Raw genomic sequence first — 24,972 nt, 5'->3', positions numbered from 1 at the left:
TGATGAACTTTTGAAAGATAGGAAGAAAAAAAAAAAACCCTCACACCACAATACCACCTCTCACATTTGTTTGTATTCGTGAGTTCTTGATACCATGTTAGACTCTCTCAGTGTTCATTAATTTTCCGTTTTCATTCATTATATTCTTCAATCTCAATTTATACACTTCAACCTTGGCTCACAAACCATACATCCGGTCAGCATAAACAAATTTCTTCTTCTTAAAATATCATCTAGCTACCTAAATTTTTTTAAATGAACATAAAAACAAAAATTATCATAAAATACCTCAATATAAATAAATACAATACAGTTGATCAATTAATCCATACAAATAAAATTTCAATAATTTACTTCATCAATAATACAATACGACAACTAAATACAAACATACATAGTATATATATACTACGAGTAGTAGTGTACAAAGGATACAAACTAAAATGTAAAAGCTATGCAGCATATGATGAAATCTCATTGGTCAACCTCCATTGCAAGCGAGATGAATCAACTAACTTCCCATCATCAACCTATAAGTGTACGGATATCATTAAACTATAGCACATACAAATGTTTATTTATTTAGAACTATCCTTAAAGGCAAAATCAAGGATCGAAGTTAATAATCAATACATAAGTACGGAGTAGAAAATAACACATAATATAAGTATTATATTTCATACTTAATTAAGTTATCGGATAATATGAAATAGAGAGATCGAGTATTTTATATTACCTGACAATGAATGACATACGTCCATCTTTGATTAACTTTAGAGTAGGCGCAATTGACAACATTAAGACCTTCATCAAGTTGTAACAATTTGAGCACTTTTGATAAAGGAAACACATCCTCCTCTTCAACTGCGGTGTTAATCTCAATCTCTAACTCATCCACGGATGCCTTAATCTTCACGTAATTATCGTCGTTAATGGAAGGATTAGTGTTACTAGTGATGGACGACGACGATAATCCAATATCATTTGAGGTTTCAGATAAAGAATTCTTAAGCTTTTCTCTCTTATCTTGAAGCTCCTTGACATTTTGCTCCAAATCTTTGATATAATTTGTCGCCTCTTCTATATGATCACATGAAGAATCTCCCTAATAATCACACATTAATTAATAAATCAAATTATAAATATATAATTAACAAAATAAAAAACATCAATTAAATGATCAAATAATATAATATGGAGATTGCACTCAACATATAAGGAGTCAACTAAATTGAAAGAAATAAATTAAAAAAAAAAAAAAAAAAGATAAGAAATTTACTTTGACATAATTTTGAGGAAGGAGAGAGAAAAGTGAGGAGTAAAGTTTGTCAGACATATTTTTATTCTTTGGCAGAACTACTCTTTTCCTTTGAGGTTTCATCCATTTTATAGCACACGATCATTTTTTTTTTTTCTATTCATATGTAGCTGTCATAATAATTTTTTGTTATAAAAGAGTAATTAAAAGTATTCTTAAATACTACTACTTGTATGTTGTATCAATAAATAAAAATAAGCCACTTCGTACTACATGTCTACATATACATTTAATTATTTGAAGTATATATATATATATATATATATATATATATATATCAATAATAAAAAAAAAAATTGAAATTTGTTACGCAATCTTAATTAGAATTATGCACAAGCTAGCTAGGTAGTAGATATATGGAATAATATTTTAAATTATTTATATGTTCGAAAAAAATGACACATTATTAATTATTTAGTTCATTGCTAATCTAATATTAATGTCATTTTTCAAGTTTTAATTTTAGGAATTAGAAACTCTGTTGGTTTAGGTTGATTTATGAATTTAAGTACTAGTCATATCTATGTTTAACATGAATACATGATGATTTTGAATTGAGAATTATTAACTTTTTTTTTTTTTAAATGTTTTGATGTGAAACTAATTAAAGACAAAAATTTTAGAAATATTAAGATTGAAGGTCCTTTTGATTTTTGGTTTATCTATGATACAACCGATTATTCTCTCATTTTTACCCCTTTAGGCTTTAATACCCATTTAAAGTTTTGGAAAAGCAAATAAGCAAACAAACTAAATAAGTTTTGATGTACCATTAAACTACTAAATTGTAAGGATGTGGAGTTGGCTTGATGGTAGCACTACTCCCATCTCGTAACCTCGAGGTTACGGAATCGATCCTTGCCCCCAGCATATGCTGGAATTTCCCCCGGCCTTGTAGCTCATATGAAAAAAAAAAAAAAAAAAAAAAAACTAAATTGTGTACAAATTGTACTGTAATTCCTACTGCAGTGCATAAAAAACAGTTACGTACTGTAAAATAAATGCCATACTATAGTTTAACAGAAACAAGCATAAAGAGTGACGATACTTATCTATTAAAGAACAACAACAACCAAGTATAATTTGTCAGGATATATCTGCTACTACTCAAATGGCATCAAATTCATTTGTCCTTTTTTTTGGCAAATGAAAATGACATTGAATCAATTCTTGATTGCCGCTCTAGCTGCGGGAAAAACGTGGGATCTAGACATGTTGTGTTCCACGTTATTTTACTTAAATGTCAATTTTTTTTTCCTTCTCTTCTTTTTATAGGTGGGTGATGATCCACTGATCTGACTCCACCTTACGACTTAAAAGTTAATAAATAAATTAAGTGTCTGTTCTGATTAACTGAATTGAACTGAACTTATTAGAGTTGGACTGAACTGAAGTGAACTCAATATTTTATGAGAGAAAGAAATTAAGATAAGAACTGAACTGAAAATAAGCGGAAGAGAACAGACTCTAAGAAGATAAAATGATATATATCGTATAAAATCAAGCATTGATCGATGTAATTAGTGCATAGTAGTTTAGTAGTTTCACTCCATATTTTTATTAAGCTTAATATATATTTGATGGCTAATTCAAAATTATTAGTGTTAAATTAGTTTAATTTGTGGTATACTTATGTTGTTCTTTTCGGTTTGCCCCGTAGTATATTACTGTTTTTTCAATAGATATTTAATGAATTTGCAAGTGGAATAATGTTTTTATTTTTTATACATTGATAATAGAGTGCGCTAGAGAGGCACAGAGACAACATATCTAAAATGGTAGGTGTGGTGTGTGGAACTAATTAACTTAATTATGATCGAGACAAACATACACAATTAAAAATAAACTAGGCAATCATAAAGAGACACATGGAGTAACGGTATATTATTAGGTCATGTTTTTAGAATCCATCTCTTAACCTGATTTTACTTGAAGTTAATTTAATTTTTTTGAAATTATGTTTTTTTTGTTGTGAGAAAAAATTTATTTGCTTTTTCCAAAAAAAACAACATAAAATTATTTGCTAATTAAAACTTGATGTTACCAAACATTATATATCCAAAGTGAAGTAAATAGGAGTTAATATGGAGGATTATACATGTGACACAAAAAGTTGCTTTACTTTAGAGTTCAGAATATAGATTGACCAAAGATTCAAAGTACTATTACATTTTACTCTCACCTTATCAATCTTATAGTCGTACTAATGTACCATATATATTTAGGTCTTACCAAAGTTTGGAAAAAATATTGTCTTTCTTTCCCAAACAGTCAGACACAATTACGTGGGGTAGAGAAAAAGTTAAGGGCCGGAACAATAATAATTATTATTACAATTTTTTTTTTTTTTTTTTTTTTTTTTTTTTTTTTTTTTTTTTTTTTTTTGAGGAATGGAACAACAATTATTAATCATTTCTTTTCTTTTCTTTTTCTTTTTTTTTTTAAAAAAAATTTGTGATTAAATCAATATTTTCTAATTACGATAGTTGACAAGTTGTGAAAATTGATTTCAAAAGAAGAGAGTGTGAACCTCATTTTCAATTGGCTTCTTTGTGGTCTTGCCTAATTCAAGGTAGCTAGGGTGATCAAGATTTATGTGGATGCTAATCTTATCCATTTTAAAGGACTGGGCTAGAGTTGTTTTAACGACTCTCCTTACATATTACAGACTTTACAGTACATACTCCGTAGTTTTTTCAGCTCATGTAATATCTACTATTCTACTACGTATAAATTATATACATCTATTTAAAAATAATAGCGGTTAGAGTTGAGCAAAAATTTATCTATATTATTTATCAAATCATATATGCACATACAGTGGCGGACGTAGAATATTTTAAGGTGGAGGGGCACTAAATAAAAAAAAAAATGAATAACATGCTTGTTTAAAGACTTGATCCCAAGACTTTTCACCAACTCAATGTGTTACCACTATGACAAAGCTAATTTAATGTTATTTATTGCATTAATATTGTATTTAACCTATAAATTTACAACTTTAACTTAATAAAATTTTGAAAAAAATAAAAATAATGGCTGGACCGGTGCCACCTAGGCCCCTTAATAGCTCCGCTACTGTGCACATATGCAATCGACACGGTAGAGTGTTGATCATCTTACTGTGATTATATGTCACGATTGTCAACCAAGAGTTGATTTATTAAAGTAGAGTTGATCTTTATAACTTCTGATATGATCTAACTTGATGTTACCAAACATTATATATCCAAAGTGAAGTAATTTTTTTTTTTATTTTTTTTATCAAAGTAGTTCATTATAACTTCTATAACTGTAATATAGAGTTGATCTAATTAAGCCTGGCACGTTGGCCTGGGCTGAAATTTCTAGTCCGACCCAAAAGTTTCCTATTTATGGTGTGATCTTTGTACATGCATTTCTAAGCTTTTTTTGGCCGGACCAAAAAAGCTTGTTAGACATTGATTTTGGGCAAGCATTTTTGGCCTAGCCTAACACAACCAATCGTCTAATGTATTTTTTTTTGCCTTGGCGGGACACACCCGTCCTTTGATCACCTTTACTGTAATTACTTCACATGAGTATGATTTTCTTATACATTATACTTGTATTCCATATCATATAATGGGAGTGTATGAACTTAGGCTATGTTTAAGACCAACTTAACTTATAACTTAATTATTTGTTAATATGAAATAATCAAACCAGATCTTATCTTTCATATTTGTTCAGATATTATTTTTCATATTTGTTCAAATCATATATTAGAATAATTAAGTTAGATCATATCAGAAGTAATAATACCAGATTCGGACATAGGAGAAAAAATAAGTTTAGATCATATCAGAAATAATAACTTCAAATCTGATCATATATATATATATATATATATATATATATATATATATATATATATATATATATATATATATATATATATATATATATATCAATCAGGTTAAGGGTGTGTTCTATTCACCTGATTTTCACTTATATGAACTTATAAGACCTTACTAAAACTTTTTTTAGTTGTAATTTGTACTTGGATAACCCTTATCAAAACTTATTAAACTTGAACTTAACTTATAAGGTGAACAGAACAGACCCTAAATCAGATCATAAAAAAATAAGTTCCAACACAATCGTTTGATGTGTGGTTTTTTTTTATCGCTAAATAAATATCTATAATTTCGTAATATAAAAAATTATAAAAACTACATATTAATAAAATACACATTATTACGTTCATATTTTCTTTATATATTACTCGTATATATAATGTTAAATTTCAATCAAATCAAATCAAATAAGCAAAGATAAGGTGCACTAAACAAACCCGTACTCTTCCACAAATTGATCAGTTTTAATATAACAAGCCTAGTCTTTTTTGCGGGCATGATAAGTTAATTAATTATGCCACCCTATTAAACTAGCCTAGAAATTACGAGTATTTTATATGGTATCATGAATGAGTTCTCATAATCTTTACTTAGTAATTTAGAACTCAATTATTATTATTACTATATTATTTTTATTGTTCTCAATAATTACTTGCATTTCTCAAAAAATAATTACTTGCATAATTACCCTCAATTAATAGCAGCATCAATAACGTTTTATTATCTTTATTATTATTATACAGTATAATATTTGGTGATTATTACAATAATCACTTCAGTATAATACTTGAATTAGACTTCCCTGCCTTATAAAATGTACTTCGTATAAGATTACTCTTATGAATAGCGTGATGCCAACTATACCCTTCAAAATATGCATTTACATATATACCCTCATTAATATGTACTTGTACAAGTTATTTTTAATGAATAGTGTTTCAATATAATTACACGTTATACAATAGGAATATATCGATCACACTTAATTAATAATATGGCAGTTCTTGTCAAAATACAATTAGTGCGTTTTATTTGTGGTTGACCACAACAGTTGGTCGCTTGTAAAAGAACAAAATAACCTCTTATAACGTACACGAAGTAGCCCCTTGTAACACTAATCAGTAACTCCTATAACACTAACCCCTATAACACATCGTGTGGCCAGCCGCATAAAAATTGGCGAAAAATAATAAAGTAATAGGTTAATATCATAAAATATCTTGTAAAATATTGATTAATTTACTTAACCCATAACCATGCACACGCTAATTGTTAATACATTTCATACGTATACGTTACCCTCTCACACAGTCACACGTATAATAACACAATATCTCAATAGATTAACTTAATATACAATTCGAATTATTATTAGATATCAATTTTTGAATGATATGTCTTTCGAATCTATGTTTTTTTTAAGATATACCGAATCTACGTACACTTAAGTAAAAGAGAAAGTCTTTATTAGTCGTTTAACCCCTCCTATCAAATTTATATAATTGGTATGATTTTAGTTCCGAAGTAATTATAAATAACCTTTGAATTTAATAATGTCACTTAAAAGCGCGACAACTTTATCTACAAATACAAATATCGAAAAAGATATTGTCGAACACACTCTAAAGCTGACAGTGTTAGTATAAATAATGTTAGGTCAACCTTCACTCAAACTCACTGCGTTTGTCTTTCTCCCATGCTCTTGCAGTACTGCATTTTCTCATTTCTCCAGAAATTCTCAGACACAAATTTTCTTTTAATTTTTTCTTTAAAATTTTACTAGATCAAACAATTGATTGAAAATGGCAAACCTTGAACAAGTTTTTAAGAATTGGCAAGGTCGACGTGCTGCTTTGCTTAAGGCTCTCACTACTGGTTTGTCTATTTTTTTTTTTTTTTTTTTTTTTTTTTTTTTTATTTACAAGAAATGGTTTTTTGTTTTGTTTTTTTTTTTTTTTTTTTTTTTTGATTATTTCTTACAAGAAATGATACGAAGAATTTGTTAGACTTAATGTTTTTTACATTGTTTTCTTGTTCATTTTTGCAGAATCTGATGATCTTTACGAGCAGTGCGATCCAGGTTAGGGTTTATTGATCGATCATCTGTATATGTACTTTGATTAGGGTTTTTGTTTAATCATCGTTAACGTGAAGTCATATGACATTTTTAAAAAATGCTGAAAGTCAATTAATTCATGCACAAAGCACAATTGGATTTTAATAATTTGGTTGTATTTTCAAGTTTGATGATTTTTGGAGGTTTGAAATTTTATTATTATTACTTGTTAATATCCCCAAATTGTTAGGACTAAGGTTTTGTTGTTGTTTTATTACTTGATGATAAAGAAAAGTTTATAGGGTAATTCGATCTGGTTGTAACTGTTACGTGTCGATCTAATGTCTTGTTGAATAGATGCAAATTCATGAATTGAAATTTGGATTGAATAATTGTTGGTGCTCATTTGTGTCTTTCATTTTTGTGCGTGGTTTGTTGGATGAATGCAAATCCATGAAATTGGGAATTATTGGTGCTAATTTGTGTCTTTCATTTTTATGATTTGTTGGATGAATGCAAATTCATGAAATTGGGAATTATTGGTGTTACTTTGGGTCTTTCAATTTTGTGGTTTGTTGGATGAATGCCAATTCATGAAATTGGGAATTATTGGTGCTAATTTTCGTCATTCATTTTTGTGGTTTGTTGGATGAATGCACATTCATGAAATTGGGAATTATTATTGGTCTTAATTTGTCTTTCATTTTTGTGGTTAGTTGGATGATTGCAAATTCACGAAATTGGGAATTATTGGTGCTAATTTGCGTCTTTCATTTCTGTGCTTTGTTGGGTGTATGCAAATTCATGAAATTGGGAATTATTGGAGCTAATTTGAGTCTTTCATCTTGTGGTTTGTTGGATGAATGCAAATTCATGAATTAAGAATTACTGGTGCTAATTTGTATCTTATGTTTTTGTAATTTATTGGATCAATGCGAATTCATCAAAAATGAAAATGGGACTTATTGGTGCTTATTCGTGTCTTTCGTTTTTGTGCTTAATTTAAGTTGCAACACAGTTGATGTGTGGGTTTTAAGGTTTGGCTAACAGCAAATTGTACATTTGTATTTCCTCTATTTTCTTCTACTCACGACATAGCCTAACAGTACAAATTTGAATGAAGCGCTTGATAATTAGAGTGGGCAAACGGATCATTTTAAAAAATAATTTAAACACTGTCAAGAGAGAAGGGTAAGGGTATTTAGGTATTATTAGTCCGTATATATACCTTCCATAATCACTTCTCAAGGTACATGAGGTTGTGTTGCAAGTAAAAAAAAAACAACCGAGCATTTGTAATATGATGCATGTATATAGCATTTGTAAATTCATAGAAATTATATCTTTTAATTTATTTTATTACTTTGAGGTGGAGGTGTTTGTTTATATTGTTGTCAATTTTGTTTGCCTATATCTGCCTTGTCTAAGTTGTTACTCATCGATCGATCAAAAGTTTTGTATACTAAGCTAATATATGTAGTATATATTCTTGAGTTATTTAGTTATGAACCTTAATGTGTATATATGCTCATTGTTGAACAGAGAAACTGAACCTTTGCTTGTATGGGAAACCAAATGAGGAGTGGGAACTTAGTCTTCCATCAGAGAATATACCTCCTGAGGTTCCGGATCCGACTTTGGGCATCAATTTCGCAAGGGATGGGATAATTAAGAAGAAAGACTGGCTAAAGATGGTTGCTGTTCACAGTGATGCTTGGTTGCTTTCGGTTGCATTTTATGAAGGCGCTAAATTCGGGTTTGATAAAGCTCAAAGGTATTGTTATAACCCTCTTCTGACTTGTATATACCATCCTTCTTAGCTTTTTCCTGCCTACTACTTGTATAATTCTGCTGCATTAATTGAGCACCATTCTTATATATATTGCTTAAGTGCATCATAATATTATGAGCTCTTTTAGTATGTTATATGTATCTTATTTGATAAATTATGTCAATAGTTTGTGCCATTATTTATATGTTTGATCTTATTGCATAAATTGTAGTTTTATTTTATTGGATTTCAGTTGACATATATGTATGTTATGTAGGGCTCAGTTGTTTGATATGGTGAATGAATTCCCTTATTTAATTGAGGAAGTTGTGGCTGACCAGGTAAAACCCCTCACCCTATATATGCTTATAACCTGTTTTTCATGGGGGCAGTTTCGTAAATAAATCAACTTTTTTTCATTATTATAGGCTTCACAATTGAATAAAGTTGTTGGTTTATTTTGTGGGCATCCCCTTAATTAATTTCAATTCCTTTGCTTAGACACTAACCTAATCAATCTTGATTTGCACTCGAAGGATTCTTCCTCAGACGAAGAGGAGGAGGAGGATGGAGAAGAGGAGGAAGTGAATGAAGACGAGGACAAAGACTGTGGAAAATGTCGCAAAAGTGACAAACTGAATGAGCTTTGGGTGTGCTGTGACATGTGTGATGCATGGTTCCATGGCAAGTGCGTGAACGTGACGCCCGTCATGGCTGATCGCATCAAGAAGTACATATGTACATCTTGCAGCGATGATCAATCATGGCATCAATGCACCGTGTCTTGCTGGAAACTATTTGGAAAGTGTGTCATTGTTTGATGATCAACTAGATAATCAATGTATGTTTTTAAACAAGTATTCCGCTACTAATCTTAGTTGCGGATGGGATTTGATTCGATGTAGTTTGGATTTTTAATTTTCATATTTTATATAGACCATGGAAAAACATATTTTAGTTCTTGTGCTTGATCGATCATAATACTTACAACTATATATAGTTTCCCACTAAGGTGGTTTCGAGGGTTGAGGAAGGGAGGAGGTCGTTTTCCAAGGAGGGGTAAAGGAAGGGGGGGGGGGGGGGCGGTGTCAGGGTTTGGTGTGGGGAGGGGCTATTTCTGGCCAGTTTCGAGGGTAGGGGTGGGAGGGGGCGTTTCCTGGGGGTTGGTTGGCCTGGGAGTTGGGGCATTTTCTAGAGGTTAGGATGATAGGGCGGGTGTTTTCCATTCGGTTTTGGGGGTTGGCATGACAATAATTCTCTAGAATGTTCAAGTAGATAATTCTAGAGAAAATATGAGCACCAACTTGTCGATAAAGATGGGCATTGTGCCGTGCCGTGCCGTTGCGGGCCGTGCTTGGCCGTGCCGGGGTGGGGCTCGTGCCGGCGTAATAGAGATATCGGCTAAACAAAAAGGGGATTTGTGCGCCGGGCCAAGTTTTGGCACATCCTAGCCCACGGCACAGTCCACGTACATGGCGGGCCGTGCCGCGGGCCACCACGCTTTTTTTTAATTTTTTTATTTTTAAATAAAGATATAGTATACAAAATCGATTTTTACGTGCCGACGGATCGTGCCGGCGTGCCGTGCCCGTTCCGTGCCGTGCCAATTTTCAATATTTACACGCCCATGCCCACCTTTACTAATAACCTTATTTTCCCGAAAATTCTAGAATGGGAACAAATACTCCATCAAAATCTTGATGCTCCCCTCTTATAGATCCTACTTCTAAATATAATATAGATGTGAATAATTATTTTTTTTTTTTTTTTTTTGTATGATATAGATGTGAAACTATTTTGATACATACCAGTATGAGATATATGCTGTCATGCTGATATATATAATCCTAGTTTGTGATCGATATGTTAAACATTATATAACATTTATCATGTAGTGATTGTTAGAATAAAAAAAAAATAATCAAAATTAATTTGACATGATATTAGAGCCAAACAATTTTATTTTCCATAAACAAGAAATGTACTACAAGTCATTGAAGAACCAAGAGTGTGATATTGTATAAATACTTGATTTTTAATGAGGATTATGTGAATTTACTAAAACATATTTACTTGACACACACAAAACATAAAATGGCCAATAGACTTGTAGCAATATCTTTTGGTTTATTGTTATTTCCCGTACAATGATAATTATAATTAACTAATTAAGTTAAGAAGATTATATAACAATTAGCATATATACAATAAATATGCACATATGAGATCTGTACACTATACCATTGTTACATACAATAATTCATCGAAACTCACGATTTTGTAGCAAAAAAATTGAGCTAAACTTCAACATGAGTAATACAAAGTACGACAGAATAAGCTCTCTTCCTGATGCTATCCTCGTTGATATACTCTCTTTAATCACCCTCAATGATGCTATCAACACGAGCTTTGTATCGCGGCGATGGCTGCATCTGTGGGTTGAAGTCACCACTATTTATATTCTTATCAAGCACTCCAAAGGACCCTTTAAGTTTTGGACTTCCTTCCCCAAAAAAATACTGCCAAAGCTCACTTCGCCGCTAATTAGAAGATTTTGTCTAGACATAGAGTGCCATGTTAACAAGTATGGGTTGGATCAAATCGATTTGTGGTTTGACCGTGTTTCAGATCGATGGAAGATTGAGGAGATCAAGATAACAACAAAGGGTTACGACGGTCTAATCTCTTTTCCCGTGATATTCCAAATACACTCGTTGTTAGTGCTTGAATTGTATGGTGATTTATCTTTGAATTTGCCTCTTAATGACCTTAAGATCCCGAATTTAAAAAAGCTTGCTATACAAATCAATTTCACTCAAACAAAACAATGCACGTTTTTCGAGTCACTAATGAAGTCTTGTCCATTACTCGAAGACTTGTGTTTATATTTTTGTTCTATAATATGCAGGACAGGATATTTGGTTCCTAATAAAATTTCATTATTAGGTCCAAATTTGAAGAAATTGAGTATATCATTCTCAGGTCAATATCTTATGAGAAATATTGTAATTGATGCTCCTAATTTGGAGTACTTAAAATTGGATTCTAATAATGGTTTTTTCCCAAATTTTAGCTTTGTCAATTCCCCTGTTATGTTAGTTGAGGCCTATATAAGTGGCAATCTTAGTAAAGGAGAGGTGACAACAAATTTTTTTGACGCGATTTCTAGAGTAAGATCTCTTAGTGTATGGAGACCTATGATGATAGGTGCAATGACAAGAATGTTTATTAATTTGACTCGTCTTATATGTACCATGCCTTGTTCCGGGGAGGACACAAAGACACTCTTAGCATTACTCGAAAGATGTCCTCTACTAGAGACTCTTACCGTTAACTTCACAAGTTTCGGTACATGGGAATACTTGTGGCTCCTTTGTTACATCGAGCCTCCAAACATACTAATCCATGCCAAGAAGATAGAGATGAACTTTATGTCTTCACTAATGCTCAACAATGATGCTTTGAATCTTATAAAGTACTTGCTAACTCATGCACGCGCATTGGACCGGTTTATTATCAAGATTACTAATGATCCAAATGGTGAGATTTTAGAAGAAGAAAAAAACCAGGAAGTTAAAGCTTGTAAGGAGATATTTGATTGGGTAAGATTTTTATCAACGCGCTATCAAGTTGAATTTTCGGGGAAATATCTCAGAATTAAACATTCTGGTGAAAAATGCAAGCTCATAAAGGGACCAAATGGTTACATAATTTGCAAGTGAAGCATAAGTTAAATCATCTTGCAGATGATTAATAAAAAATTTCTATTGATGTTGATGTAGTTATGGAAGAACTTTTGTTTAATTTGTTATTGACTCTTTTGATTTGATTGATTACATTTGTGCAAATAATATTGAAATTTGTATTGCAAAAGGAAACAATATATTGAAATTTCGTTTTATTTTCTCTATTGTAAATTTGTAATCCTTTGAAGTTATATTGTTGCTTAATTGATATTAATTGAAGATATTTATATTTTTAATTGTGGCACTATGAGAGGGGGAGATTTTGGGTTTGCTCTCCTCTCATTAATAAAATTAAAATACATGTAAGGGTAAGTTTGTTTATTAACATTAAAATATGGGTACTATACTATTACTTGGTAATACACGGGCGTGATTTTAGTAACCCTTATGCTAGTTGATTTTGTAACCTTTATGCTAGGGCTTTTTAGTAGGTTTATTTATGCTAATAAGTAATAACGTATATTTGGTAAGTTTATTGGGTTAGGAGTTTCAGGTAAGTTACATCTTCTTCTATATTGTGTATATATATATTGTCGATATATATATTAAAATTAGGGAGCTGAAGGTCGTGTCATCTAAAAGAAACTGATGAAAGTTTTTTTTTTATTATTTTTTTTTATAATTTTTTATTTATTTATTTATTTATTTATTTTTGGATTTTTAATTTATAAACACCCCAAAAAAAATTAGTTAGCAAACTCTATCTCTATATATATCTTATACTACGTTGAAGCACTAAGATCAATTATTAATTTATTTTTTTTCTAAAAAAAAGCACTAAGATCAAATAATCTATCAACTATTATAATTATGCGATTATTCCTCTTCTTAAAATCAAGAAAATTAAAGAAGCACTAAGAGAACGAGATCAATGAAGATATCCCGTAGTAGTGGTGGAGAAGATAGATTGAGCTCTCTTCCTGATTGCATCCTCATCGATATTCTATCTCGTCTTCCTATCAACTCCGCGGCTGCCACCGCTGTTTTATCGTCTCGATGGCTTTATCTATGGCCTCAAATCACTTCTCTGAAACTCAATAGCATACTTTTCAAAGGTATGTACAATACTTTTGAATGTTTTGGTGCTATTAACAAAGTCTTCAAGAAGCTCACCTCTCCGATGATTCGTAGTTTTACTCTCCATCTTCATGACCCGTGGTTATTTTATTTTCCCCTTGATTCATGGTTTCAACACATCCATCATCGAAAAGTCGAAGACATCCGTTTAAGACTTGTAACTGATAATAATGTTGCAGCAATGAGGTTCAAAGTCTTTTCGTTTATATTACAAACTCCTTCACTGGTAACACTTGAACTAAACATTGGTATTATTTGCATTTTTCCTAGGCATGTTTTCAACGGTGATACTAAATCAATATTCAATCTTCCTAATTTGAAGAAATTGAGTATTCAAGTGTTGCCTTTGGAGAGTGTTTTTTGGGAAAAACTAATCGAGTCTTGCCCATCACTCGAAGATTTAAGCTTAATAGTTACTTCATTGCCTAATATTAATGCAAGTGTTATATTTACCGACATAACATCAATATCAATATTATGTCAAAATTTGTTGCGGTTGAATATAGCTGTACTTAATGAATATAGGGCAAAAGTTGTAATCGATGCCCCTCGATTGGAATACTTGATGCTCGATGTTGAATCTCTATTTGAATTTCGCTTTGTCAGGAATCCTAATGCATTGTGTGAAGCAGGGATAAGTGTTGTTAGGAAACCGAGAATTATTGCACCAAATACAAAGGATGCGATCACGGAGTTTCTCGGACTAATCTCTAATGTTAAGTCCCTCATATTTGATGTTCGTTCATACTCCTTAGGGACGCCGTTGTTGTTTCCTAATTTGACTCACTTACGATTCATGGGATGTTATGGCCGCGAGTTTAAGGTATTGTGGCCATTGCTCAAGTCATGTACGAAATTGGAAAATCTTTATATTAGCGTGAGCAGTGAAGTCTCTCACGTTGATGTTTTAATTCATCCAAAGGATTCTCCGCCATTGTGTTTATTGCATCATATCAAGAAAATAGAGATAAAGGTAGCTATGATTTTTTACAACGGAGAAAAGAATTTGTTGGAGGTGTTAGAGTATTTTCTACTAAAAGGCCTAGTTTTGGAACAGGTCATATGTACCTTCACCAAAAGATTTGAATCCTCCGAAATTAGTGATCTAGGCAGGGAGTTATTGTTTTGGAAAAAATTATCCGAGTGCAAAATAAGTTCATCTCGTCGATGCCAAATCGTATTTTCAGGGTTACGTATTAAGACGTCAATAATTAAGTGTGGCAATTCGTGAAGCAAAGCAATTATTAGAAGCATACATCATATACTTAGATTAATTATATACTAGCTGTAATTAGCTTAATTGTAACAAATTTGCAATTTTTGTACTTAATACTTGGAGTTGTAGTCATGCCAATAATCCTTTTGAGGCATATTATACAAGATTGATTTAATTTTCATCATATATGGAAAAGGTTACTGACAATGGTGAGTGTTTTATAACTAAACATACGGATTACGTTACAAAGTAAGTGAGTAACGTTCTAAAACGATTTCATCATCTAATTTGTCAAATTAATGAATGAGATTGATGATTAACTATAAATTGGTGAAGGGGAGGGACAAGCCCCGATGATTAATTATAAATTGATTCAATAGTCAATCCGATTCAAAGCAACCCTTATGACATTTATCGAATAATTTCTATAACATTGACTAATTACCCTATAAAACATTGTCTAAATAACCCTTGTGACCCTAAAGTAACCCAAATTTCCTATGTCTCTTTATTTTCGCCCCAATGCTGTTTTTCGGGTCAAATTTGAAAACTTTGGCCATACATTACCATGAATTTATAAAAGATAATATATTATTCTAAAATTATGTGTCATATTGTTAAATTTGTCTCATCATATATCTTACTTGTATCATGTTTTTGTAGCTTTTATGCATATAAAAAGATATAGAAGTTTTTAATGATATCTTACCAGTTGAATTGATTTTTATTGTCAAACATTTTTTATCTAATTAATTAAAGTCGTAATTAAAGTGAAAAAAAAAAAGTCGTAATTAAAGTGTTTTTTTCATATTAAGATTGATTTTTTATAATTAAGATAATAATTTAACTTAGTTATCGGAAAGGTTAAGCCAAAGTCGATGTGTTAATCCTGTCAAAAAAAAAAAAAAAAAAGTCGATGTGTTAATGATAAAGGAGATGGACAAAATTGAGCCCAATAATATTTTTTTATGCATTGAGCCCAATAATATTTAGAACTAGGAGTGTATATATAAATTCCTCAAAAAAAAAAAAAAAAAAACAAAAAAAACAAAGGAGTGTATATATAAATATAATTAACTTTTCATTCCATATCATACTTTCATTCATTGCCATCCTCCTAAACCTTGATTAAACCCTATTGAAACCTCTTCAAAAACCTTAAGAAATTCACATGAATCATAATATGGATGAATTAAATTTCCTCATCGACAACAACAACAACAACAATGGTGGCAAAGAAGACAGATTAAGCTCTCTCCCGGACGCTCTATTGATCGAAATATTATCCCTTCTTCCTATCAATTCTGCCGTTGCTACTTCGATCTTGTCCCGCCGTTGGCGACCTCTTTGGACCGAGCTTTGTAACGTTAATCGTAACCTTATCATCGACATAAATAGCGGAGAAAAAAACTTTAAAAAATTTATATCATCTTTCAGTCACATCCTCAATCAATTCACCTCCCCGCGTATCCAAACCTCAAAACTACATTTGAAACACTTCGATAATGACCAATATTTGGAGGATGATCTATTCGTAAAACTATTAATGTTTGTGTATTCAAGTCTTTCTCGAATTTCCACCTTAAATCTTGTAAGTTTAGATATAAGCTTTTCTAAATTTTCCAGGTTTGGCATACATATACCAAGTTGTGTTTTCGAAATCCAATCACTCGTAAACCTCGAATTAGATGGATGTTACTATTGTAGAAATCTTCAAAAAGGTATTGTTAATCTTCCTAATCTGAAGAGGTTTAAACTAGGTATTTATCAGTTGTTCAACCTTGAATCATTGAAGGCAATTCTTAAGTATTGTTCTTTATTGGAGACTTTGATCTTGACATTCGATTTGTCCAAGGATTATTATAACATATCAAACTACGTAATAGATATATCAGCTCCAAATTTGAAAGTTTTGGTGATTAATAGTACATCTGTCTCGTCGTTTTTGATAAAAAAATTTGTGATTCATACACCCTTGTTGGAAGAGATCGAAATTAAAGATTGTATTGCATCGTATTGCTTCGTCGAGGCTCTTAGTTATTTGAAAAGTGCATCTATTGTGTTTAGGGATTCTATCGATAGGAATTGTAGATTCAAGCAAGGAAATGCTCTTTATACCTTATTACCTGTTCTTGTTCGAGGGATGTCGAATGCTAACTACTTAAAACTAGAGGGTGGTCTTGCTATCTACAATAATGCCCTTTTTCCCGTGGATGCCAATGTTTGGTCACTCTTTCGTAATCTAACTCATCTTCGATTGGCTTTATCTAAGACTATTATCAATTGGGGATCCGCGATACCATTGTGTTTGTTACCGAAACTCAAGAAGATAGACTTGTTGGAAATCAATATTATTGGAGGCTACAATGAGGCCAATTTGGTTGAAGTCATTCTAAGTAATGCACATGTTTTGGAGAAGCTTTACATTTCTTGCATTGCTAGTAAGAATAATTATAACTTCGGCGACTACAAAAAAAATCAATTACGGAAGGAATATCAGTTCTGTGGTATATTGTTCGGCCTTCCAAGGAGTTCTTTAACTTGCGAGATTGAGTTTAATGGAGTTTATATTCGTGCATCAAGTAATGTAGGTACGGAGTACTTCTATAAATGACTGGGTTGGATAACACAAGTGCTTTGCTGAAGACGACGAATTTTTCAGTTAAATAATGTATGCCTTAGACCTTAGTTTTTCTTTAGACTCATTAAGAACAATATGAGGCTTGATTAATTATCTTATGCTTTGTGGTAGTCCAAACTTATGTGACTATATGTCTACATTAGAATCATCTGAACAATTGGTCAATTATGTCAACATTGGTGTTCTTAGAGAAGAAGATTTGATGTCACATTAGATACTACTATAGTACTATTGGTTACTTTTGCTCTAATATTTTTATTTAGTCTTTTTATATTCATAGTAAACTCTGTCTTAATTTTCTATTCTAATCCCTCCAATATATAATTCAAAGGTTACTTGGGTAGAGTATTTTGTATCCATCAACCAATTCAACTTCTTTCTTATTTGAGAGAGTTCAAAACAAAAATCTCACTCAAAAATTTTAACAAAAATGGCTGAAACTCTCTTAAATTATGAAGAAGACAGATTAAGCTCACTCCCTGAAACTCTTTTGGTCGATATACTTTCACTCATCCCATTAAAATCCGCAGTTGCCACCTCTGTCTTATCTCGCCGATGGTGCTACCTGTGGACACAACTCCCTCACCTCTTCTTAGACGAGTCATGGCCGCGTGCCACTGACTCTGATAACTCCGAAGTATTCTTCCAATTCATCATCACAGTTGACAATATTCTCAACCGGATCGCCTCTCCACTTATCAAAACCTTCCACCTACATATTCCTTACCCACAAACTGCGAAGAATGATGAATTTGAAGTGTGTTCTGCTTATTTGGAATCCTGGATTCGTCGTGTTTGTGCCCTTAAAGTGGATAAGATCAAGGTAAGTTGCGACTTTCCTTACTATCTTGGACCTCATGTTCGTTTTCCGTCTTGTGTATTTCAAACTGAATCATTAGTAGAACTTGAATTGGGTGGAAATTTATGCTGTAAATTGCCAGAAACTAGAATTATTAGTCTTCCGAATTTGAAGAAACTTGTGCTAATTGACCTGCCAACCAACAATAGATCAGTGTTTGAAACATTGTTTAAGTCTTGCCCTTTGTTAGAAATGTTGTCTTTGGAAATAGATGAAGATTCTGCTAACTCGGAATTTCTGACAATATCAGCTCAGAATCTCAAGTCCTTGATTATCAGGGGAAAATCGCGGCATTTTGTGTTTACAATTGAAGCACCATTGCTCCAACACATTGAGATTCGCGGTTTTCTTGGTCTGTATGAGTTTGGCAATTATCCAAGCAGACTGATCAGGGCAGATCTTGACATTTCGAACTTTAGCTATAGTAGGACTGAATTTATTAGTTATATACCAGTACTTTTTCGAGGGTTTTCCAGTGTTGAGTCTCTTAACCTGTTAAATGGTCTTGCTGTGTTCAATGCGCTTGATAGCTTGGATTATGATATTGGGTCGGTCTTTCATAATCTTGTCAATCTTACCTTAGATTTATCTAAGAATGAAAAGGATTGGGGTGATCGAAATCCAATACCAATGTGCTTGTTAAGTCGGCTTAAGAAGATAAAATTATTGAATACTCAGGGTAATGCCAATGATGTGAAGTTGCTCGAGTACATTCTAAGTAATGCAACTGTTATGGACCGGCTTTATATTTCCTCCGTTCATGATGGTTATGGCGAAGATGATGATGGTGAAAGAGGTCAGCTATGGAAGGAATATAAGTTAGCTAGAACATTGTTATTGGTTCCAAGGAATACCAAAATAACAGTAAATGTTGAGGATCCTCTGTAGGGTGAGACACCTGACAGGGTGACAGCAGTCCAAAATCTGCAAGGCAGGTATGATTTTGGCATGTAAGAAGTGAAAGACAGAACTCCAAGCTTCACTACTACGTATGTTCTTGCCTTGCGAAAGACAGGTTATACCACATACGCCTCAGGATGCTTGTCGAAATGCTTGAAATCAGTACTGCAGAGGAATATGATTACCACTTATGTCCTTACCATCTATGCAAATCTAGTCTGCAGTTTCATGTAATATTGATACACTATAGATTGTTGGAGTGCGGCACATGTATTGTAGCATTAATCTGCTTTCTGATAAGAGACAAATTATTACATGTTTACTATTTGAGTATTTGTGGAGTATGTTATTACATTTTAGATCTTTAAGTTCTGCACAGAACTTAAGAGTCAAATTTCATCTGAAGTTCTGCAGAGAACATAGAAGTCGAATTTTGTCTGTTGGGAGTTTAGAGACTTTTCATCCTGAAATTTTTTTGCTTAAACATAAATCTCCTTAAAATGACATTAGGTTCTAGGTTTTAATTGAAAAACAGGTGATTTTTCGTCTGACATTTAAATTGCTTGTTTATAATGTTCCTGTTCTGAAAATACTTGCTTATTAAGTGACAGAAGACAATTTAATATGCCACCCTGTGTAATACAAGTATATATTATCGTGTATGATTTTTTCTGTAAATAGCTACTTATACGAATATCAGTTAACTAAACGGAATTAGAAAAATCTGTTATTCTCAATACATATTAGGAATCTGTTACAAAAGTCTGATTCAGACACAAGCTACTCAGTTCAACAAAAGACTACAAATCAATAATGAAAGATAAAAGCACATTAATCAGATAAAGCCCTGCCTAATAATAATAGTGTTGGTCTTCTTAGTGTAGATGGATGTTACTGCCTGCATCTTCATAAACCTCATCTGATACAGGACACCACTGGATTATTTCCTGTCTCGGTCGAATATCCTCCCACAACTTCTCTGCCTCATCAATCTCAGTAATCTCATAAAAGATCTGAGAGTTCGGTATTCCTAGGCACTGCATACCATGTTCATGACGCTCTTCACGAAAATGCCTCTCAAAAGCAATGCATTGCTAGTAAGAATAATTATAACTTTGGCGATTACAAAAAAAATCAATTACGGAAGGAATATGACTTCTGTGGTATATTGTTCGGCCTTCCAAGGAGTTCTTTAACTTGCGAGATTGAGTTTAATGGAGTTTATATTCGTGCATCAAGTAATGTAGGTACGAAGTACTTCTATAAATGACTGGGTTGGATAACTAACACAAGTGCTTTGCTGAAGACGACGAATTTTTCAGTTAAATAATGTATGCCTTAGTTTTTCTTTAGACTCATCAAGAACAATATGAGGCTTGATTAATTATTTCATGCTTTGTGGTAGTCCAAACTTATGTGACTACATGTGTACATTAGAATCATCTGAATAGTTGGTCAATAATGTCAACATTGGCGTTCTTAGAAAAGAAGATTCGATGTCACAATTTCATACTAGTATTGGTTACTTTTGCCCCTAATATTTTTATTTAGTCTTTTTATATTCATAGTAAACTCTGTCTTAATTTTCTATTCTAATCCCTCCAATATATAATTCAAAGGTTACTTGGGTAGAGTATTTTGTATCCACCAACCAATTCAACTTCTTTCTTATTTGAGAGAGTTCAAAACAAAAATCTCACTCAAAAATTTTAACAAAAATGGCTGAAACTCTCTTAAATTATGAAGAAGACAGATTAAGCTCACTCCCTGAAACTCTTTTGGTCGATATACTTTCACTCATCCCATTAAAATCCGCAGTTGCCACCTCTGTCTTATCTCGCCGATGGTGCTACCTGTGGACACAACTCCCTCACCTCTTCTTAGACGAGTCATGGCCGCGTGCCAGTGACTCTGATAACTCCGAAGTATTCTTCCAATTCATCATCACAGTTGACAATATTCTCAACCGGATCGCCTCCCCACTTATCAAAACCTTCCACCTACGTATTCCTTACCCACAAACTGCGAAGAATGATGAATTTGAAGTGTGTTCTGCTTATTTGGAATCCTGGATTCGTCGTGTTTGTGCCCTTAAAGTGGATAAGATCAAGGTAAGTTGCGACTTTCCTTACTATCTTGGACCTCATGTTCGTTTTCCGTCTTGTGTATTTCAAACTGAATCATTAGTAGAACTTGAATTGGGTGGAAATTTATGCTGTGAATTGCCAGAAACTGGAATTATTAGTCTTCCGAATTTGAAGAAACTTGTGCTAATTGACCTGCCAACCAACAATAGATCAGTGTTTGAAACATTGTTTAAGTCTTGCCCTTTGTTAGAAATGTTGTCTTTGGAAATAGATGAAGATTCTGCTAACTCGAAATTTCTGACAATATCAGCTCAGAATCTCAAGTCCTTGATTATCAGGGGAAAATCGCGCCATTTTGTGTTTACCATTAAAGCACCATTGCTCCAACACATTGAGATTCGCGGCTTTCTTGGTCTGTATAGGTTTGACCAGTATCCAAGCAGATTGATCAGGGCAGATCTTGACTTTTCGAACTTTAGCTATAGTAGGACTGAATTTATTAGTTATATACCAGTACTTTTTCGAGGGTTTTCCAGTGTTGAGTCTCTTAACCTGTTAAATGGTCTTGCTGTGTTCAATGCGCTTGATAGCTTGGATTATGATATTGGGTCGGTCTTTCATAATCTTGTCAATCTTACCTTAGATTTATCTAAGAATGAAAAGGATTGGGGTGATCGAAATCCAATACCAATGTGCTTGTTAAGTCGGCTTAAGAAGATAAAATTATTGAATACTCAGGGTAATGCCAATGATGTGAAGTTGCTCGAGTACATTCTAAGTAATGCAACTGTTATGGACCGGCTTTATATTTCCTCCGTTCATGATGGTTATGGCGAAGATGATGATGGTGAAAGAGGTCAGCTATGGAAGGAATATAAGTTAGCTAGAACATTGTTATTGGTTCCAAGGAATACCAAAATAACAGTAAATGTTGAGGATCCTCTGTTTGGTGAGACACCTACTGTCTACTGACAGTCCATAATCTGCAAGGCATGTATGATTTTTGGCATTCAAGAAGTAACTCCTGTTTCTGAACTCCAAGCTTCACTACGTATGTTTTTGCTTTACGAAAGACAGGTTATACCACATACGCCTCAGGACTTCTTGTTGAGAAGCTTGAAATTATTGTAAGTTTCACTAATGACTTAACATCTAAGCAAATATAATAGTCTGCAGGTTCTCAGATATGGAGTGACCTGAGTTTCATTTGTGCTTCAAGAATGTAAAATTGATAATTGAATTTTTTATTGTAGCATTAATCTATTTTCTTTAAAGAGACAAATTACATGTTTACTATTTTGTGGAATATGCTTTTACACCTAGATCTTACAATTCTGCATAAAAAATAGGAGTCAAATTTGGAGTTCTGCATATAATATAGGAGTCAAATTGTCTGTTGGGAAAGCTTTCAGACTTGTCATCCTAAAGCTGTTTTGCTTTAATATAAATCTCCACATAATGTATTTTACAGGTTCTAGATTTTCATTGAAAAACAGGTGATTTTTTTGTCTGAGTTTTGATTGCTTAGTAAGTAACAGAATCAATATTCTATGCCACCCTGTGTAATACAAGTATATATTATCGTTTCTGATTATTTCTGTAAATAGCTACTTATACAAATATCAGTTAACTACACATGGATTTCAAACGGAATTAGAAATATATGTTATTATTCTCAAAACAACTTAGGAATCTGTTACAAAAGTCTGATTCAGACACAAGCTACTCAGTTCAACAAAAGACTACAAATCAATAATGAAAGATAAAAGCACAATAACCAGATAAAGCCCTGCCTAATAATAGTAGTGTTGGTCTTCTTAGTGTAGATGGATGTTACTGCCTGCATCTTCATAAGCCTCATCTGATACAGGACACCACTGGAACATTTCCTGTCTCGGTCGAATATCCTCCCACAACTTCTCTGCCTCACCAATCTCAGTAATCTCATAAAAGATCTGAGAGTTCGGTATTCCTAAGCACTGCATACCATGTTCATGACGCTCTTCACGAAAGTGCCTCTCAAAAGCAATCTGCCCCTTGTAGATGTAATTCCCACATATCTGACACTCGAATTCATCATTAGCCTTTTCGACATCCTTTTCTCCATCAATCTGATCAACCTTGCTGTCAAAAGTTATTTCATTAGCAGTCATCATTAGCCTGTTCTCAACATCTTGTCGAGTTTGCTCCATAGTCTCTTCCAAGATCCCACACAACTTCTTCACTTTAGCCTCGACGATTCCTGTCACTTTATAATCAGACAGTTCTACATCTTCTTCTGTTCCAGTCTTTAAGTACTTTCGATTCAGCCTGTCTTCAGGGGTGTTCTTGATCAGTAACAGCCTCGCCGCTTTCTGTAAGACAGTACCCTCAGAATTGAGCCCCAAGACATCCAAACCCTCTTTAAGCTTCACAGGTCCCAACTCAATCAAACTCTCCAATGTATCACACTCATCAAACTGCTCGATCACATCATCGATTGTAATCATCCAAGGCCGCTTCTTACCCCTACTACTCCCCTTCCATTGTTCCTCGAACACCCTGTCAAAGACCTCCACGGGTTTCGTTCGCTCCGAGAATGACTCATCAACAACAGAAAATGTATCATACCCTGGTTCTACACCTATGGGAATGTCATAGAGCTCACCATCTTGATCAAAATTCGAAGCCGCCCTCGAGTTAAGGCGCTTGTACTCGTGTGTCTCCTCCTTAGAAATGTCATCGAACTCCTTAAACACCTTACTAATAATCTCACATACTTTACTGACTTCCATTGCTAAACTTTAAAATTAAACTAACCCTTTTACAAGAAATTAATTTAACCCTTTTAGAAGACTTCCTTAGATAATTTTTTTTGTAAAAGGACTTTGATTTGCATATATAAACACTAAATGTTGAGGGATATTTATAATTGATGAATGAAATTAGGTCGGTTCATTTGATGATTTTTAGGCGGTGATGTAATCTTTTTATGATTGAGGGTCAAGTTTCCGGATTGTAAATTGATTTTTTCTTGCACCCCAATCTTGTTTAATTAACCTTGTTTTTTAGGAAAGTTTGACTAAAGGTTTATTATAGGAAAGTTATTTTTTTTTTTTTTTTTGAATGGTATTATAGGAAAGTTTAACTAAACCTTTTTAATAGGAAAGTTTAACATAAAGTCATAAAACCATTTATTTAGGAAAGTTTTTTTTTTTTGGTTTTCAAAAAAAAAAAGGAAAGTTTTTTTTTTTTTTTTTTTTGAAAGAAGGAAAGTTTTATTTAACCTAAGGTAGTAAGGTTCGTTTAACTAAAAAACAAAAAATAAATAAATTGTAAAATAGAGTTTTGTAAATTCAATAAAAAAAATATAGTTTGTAAATTCAATCAAAATTTAAGCCATTTGTATAATTATAAGTTAGTTTTTGCATAATTAGATTCGTA

General features: G+C 32.6%; 8 protein-coding genes across 8 annotated transcripts; 6 read left to right on the top strand and 2 right to left on the bottom strand.

The window, feature by feature from the left end:
* Positions 1-331: 331 nt before the first annotated feature.
* LOC145596505 (transcription factor bHLH55-like) lies at positions 332-1,343 on the bottom strand. Its single transcript, XM_081652683.1, has 3 exons — positions 1,280-1,343; positions 737-1,105; positions 332-530 (listed from the first exon to the last, which is right to left on the bottom strand). The coding sequence occupies exons 1-3, from the start codon at positions 1,334-1,336 to the stop codon at positions 453-455; spliced, it is 504 nt and encodes a 167-aa protein (XP_081508809.1). The 5' UTR covers positions 1,337-1,343; the 3' UTR covers positions 332-452.
* Positions 1,344-6,998: 5,655 nt separating this feature from the next.
* Positions 6,999-9,844, top strand: LOC145599189 (PHD finger protein ALFIN-LIKE 3-like). The gene is made up of 5 exons (XM_081655597.1): positions 6,999-7,071; positions 7,244-7,276; positions 8,795-9,026; positions 9,301-9,364; positions 9,560-9,844. The coding sequence occupies exons 1-5, from the start codon at positions 6,999-7,001 to the stop codon at positions 9,842-9,844; spliced, it is 687 nt and encodes a 228-aa protein (XP_081511723.1).
* Positions 9,845-11,332: 1,488 nt separating this feature from the next.
* LOC145599188 (F-box protein At4g09920-like) lies at positions 11,333-12,745 on the top strand. Its single transcript, XM_081655596.1, has one exon. It carries the CDS (start codon positions 11,333-11,335, stop codon positions 12,743-12,745), a length of 1,413 nt encoding a protein of 470 aa, XP_081511722.1.
* Positions 12,746-13,640: 895 nt separating this feature from the next.
* Positions 13,641-15,077, top strand: LOC145599186 (F-box/FBD/LRR-repeat protein At4g26340-like). Its single transcript, XM_081655593.1, has one exon. The coding sequence runs from the start codon at positions 13,641-13,643 to the stop codon at positions 15,075-15,077; it is 1,437 nt and encodes a 478-aa protein (XP_081511719.1).
* A 1,168-nt stretch (positions 15,078-16,245) lies between these two features.
* On the top strand, positions 16,246-17,676 carry LOC145599184 (FBD-associated F-box protein At4g10400-like). Its single transcript, XM_081655591.1, has one exon. It carries the CDS (start codon positions 16,246-16,248, stop codon positions 17,674-17,676), a length of 1,431 nt encoding a protein of 476 aa, XP_081511717.1.
* Positions 17,677-18,133: 457 nt separating this feature from the next.
* On the top strand, positions 18,134-19,450 carry LOC145599182 (F-box/LRR-repeat protein 13-like). The gene has a single exon (XM_081655590.1). It carries the CDS (start codon positions 18,134-18,136, stop codon positions 19,448-19,450), a length of 1,317 nt encoding a protein of 438 aa, XP_081511716.1.
* Positions 19,451-21,180: 1,730 nt separating this feature from the next.
* LOC145599181 (F-box/LRR-repeat protein 13-like) lies at positions 21,181-22,676 on the top strand. The gene has a single exon (XM_081655589.1). The coding sequence runs from the start codon at positions 21,181-21,183 to the stop codon at positions 22,519-22,521; it is 1,341 nt and encodes a 446-aa protein (XP_081511715.1). The 3' UTR covers positions 22,522-22,676.
* A 690-nt stretch (positions 22,677-23,366) lies between these two features.
* On the bottom strand, positions 23,367-24,323 carry LOC145599180 (splicing factor SF3a60 homolog). The gene has a single exon (XM_081655588.1). The coding sequence runs from the start codon at positions 24,321-24,323 to the stop codon at positions 23,367-23,369; it is 957 nt and encodes a 318-aa protein (XP_081511714.1).
* Between the last annotated feature and the right edge of the window lie 649 nt (positions 24,324-24,972).

The sequence above is a fragment of the Chenopodium album genome, chromosome 20 (assembly GCF_948465745.1).
Source record: "Chenopodium album chromosome 20, dcCheAlbu1.1, whole genome shotgun sequence".
Lineage (NCBI taxonomy): Eukaryota > Viridiplantae > Streptophyta > Magnoliopsida > Caryophyllales > Amaranthaceae > Chenopodium > Chenopodium album.
Note: the sequence above shows the minus strand (reverse complement) of the source record. Positions and strands in the feature narration are given on the sequence as shown.

What these genes read in the sequence shown, in the direction of transcription:
- LOC145599180 (XM_081655588.1), bottom strand. Translation starts at nt 24,323, where the DNA reads ATGGAAGTCAGTAAAGTATGTGAGATTATTAGTAAGGTGTTTAAGGAG.
- LOC145599184 (XM_081655591.1), top strand. Translation starts at nt 16,246, where the DNA reads ATGGATGAATTAAATTTCCTCATCGACAACAACAACAACAACAATGGT.
- LOC145599182 (XM_081655590.1), top strand. Translation starts at nt 18,134, where the DNA reads ATGGCTGAAACTCTCTTAAATTATGAAGAAGACAGATTAAGCTCACTC.
- LOC145599188 (XM_081655596.1), top strand. Translation starts at nt 11,333, where the DNA reads ATGAGTAATACAAAGTACGACAGAATAAGCTCTCTTCCTGATGCTATC.
- LOC145599181 (XM_081655589.1), top strand. Translation starts at nt 21,181, where the DNA reads ATGGCTGAAACTCTCTTAAATTATGAAGAAGACAGATTAAGCTCACTC.
- LOC145599186 (XM_081655593.1), top strand. Translation starts at nt 13,641, where the DNA reads ATGAAGATATCCCGTAGTAGTGGTGGAGAAGATAGATTGAGCTCTCTT.
- LOC145596505 (XM_081652683.1), bottom strand. Translation starts at nt 1,336, where the DNA reads ATGTCTGACAAACTTTACTCCTCACTTTTCTCTCTCCTTCCTCAAAAT. An exon ending in TTCCTCAAAATTATGTCAAA is followed by an intron (nt 1,106 to 1,279) that starts GTAAATTTCTTA and finishes TGTGATTATTAG; the next exon opens with GGAGATTCTTCATGTGATCA. An exon ending in CGTATGTCATTCATTGTCAG is followed by an intron (nt 531 to 736) that starts GTAATATAAAAT and finishes GTACACTTATAG; the next exon opens with GTTGATGATGGGAAGTTAGT.
- LOC145599189 (XM_081655597.1), top strand. Translation starts at nt 6,999, where the DNA reads ATGGCAAACCTTGAACAAGTTTTTAAGAATTGGCAAGGTCGACGTGCT. An exon ending in TTACGAGCAGTGCGATCCAG is followed by an intron (nt 7,277 to 8,794) that starts GTTAGGGTTTAT and finishes ATTGTTGAACAG; the next exon opens with AGAAACTGAACCTTTGCTTG. An exon ending in AGGAAGTTGTGGCTGACCAG is followed by an intron (nt 9,365 to 9,559) that starts GTAAAACCCCTC and finishes TTGCACTCGAAG; the next exon opens with GATTCTTCCTCAGACGAAGA.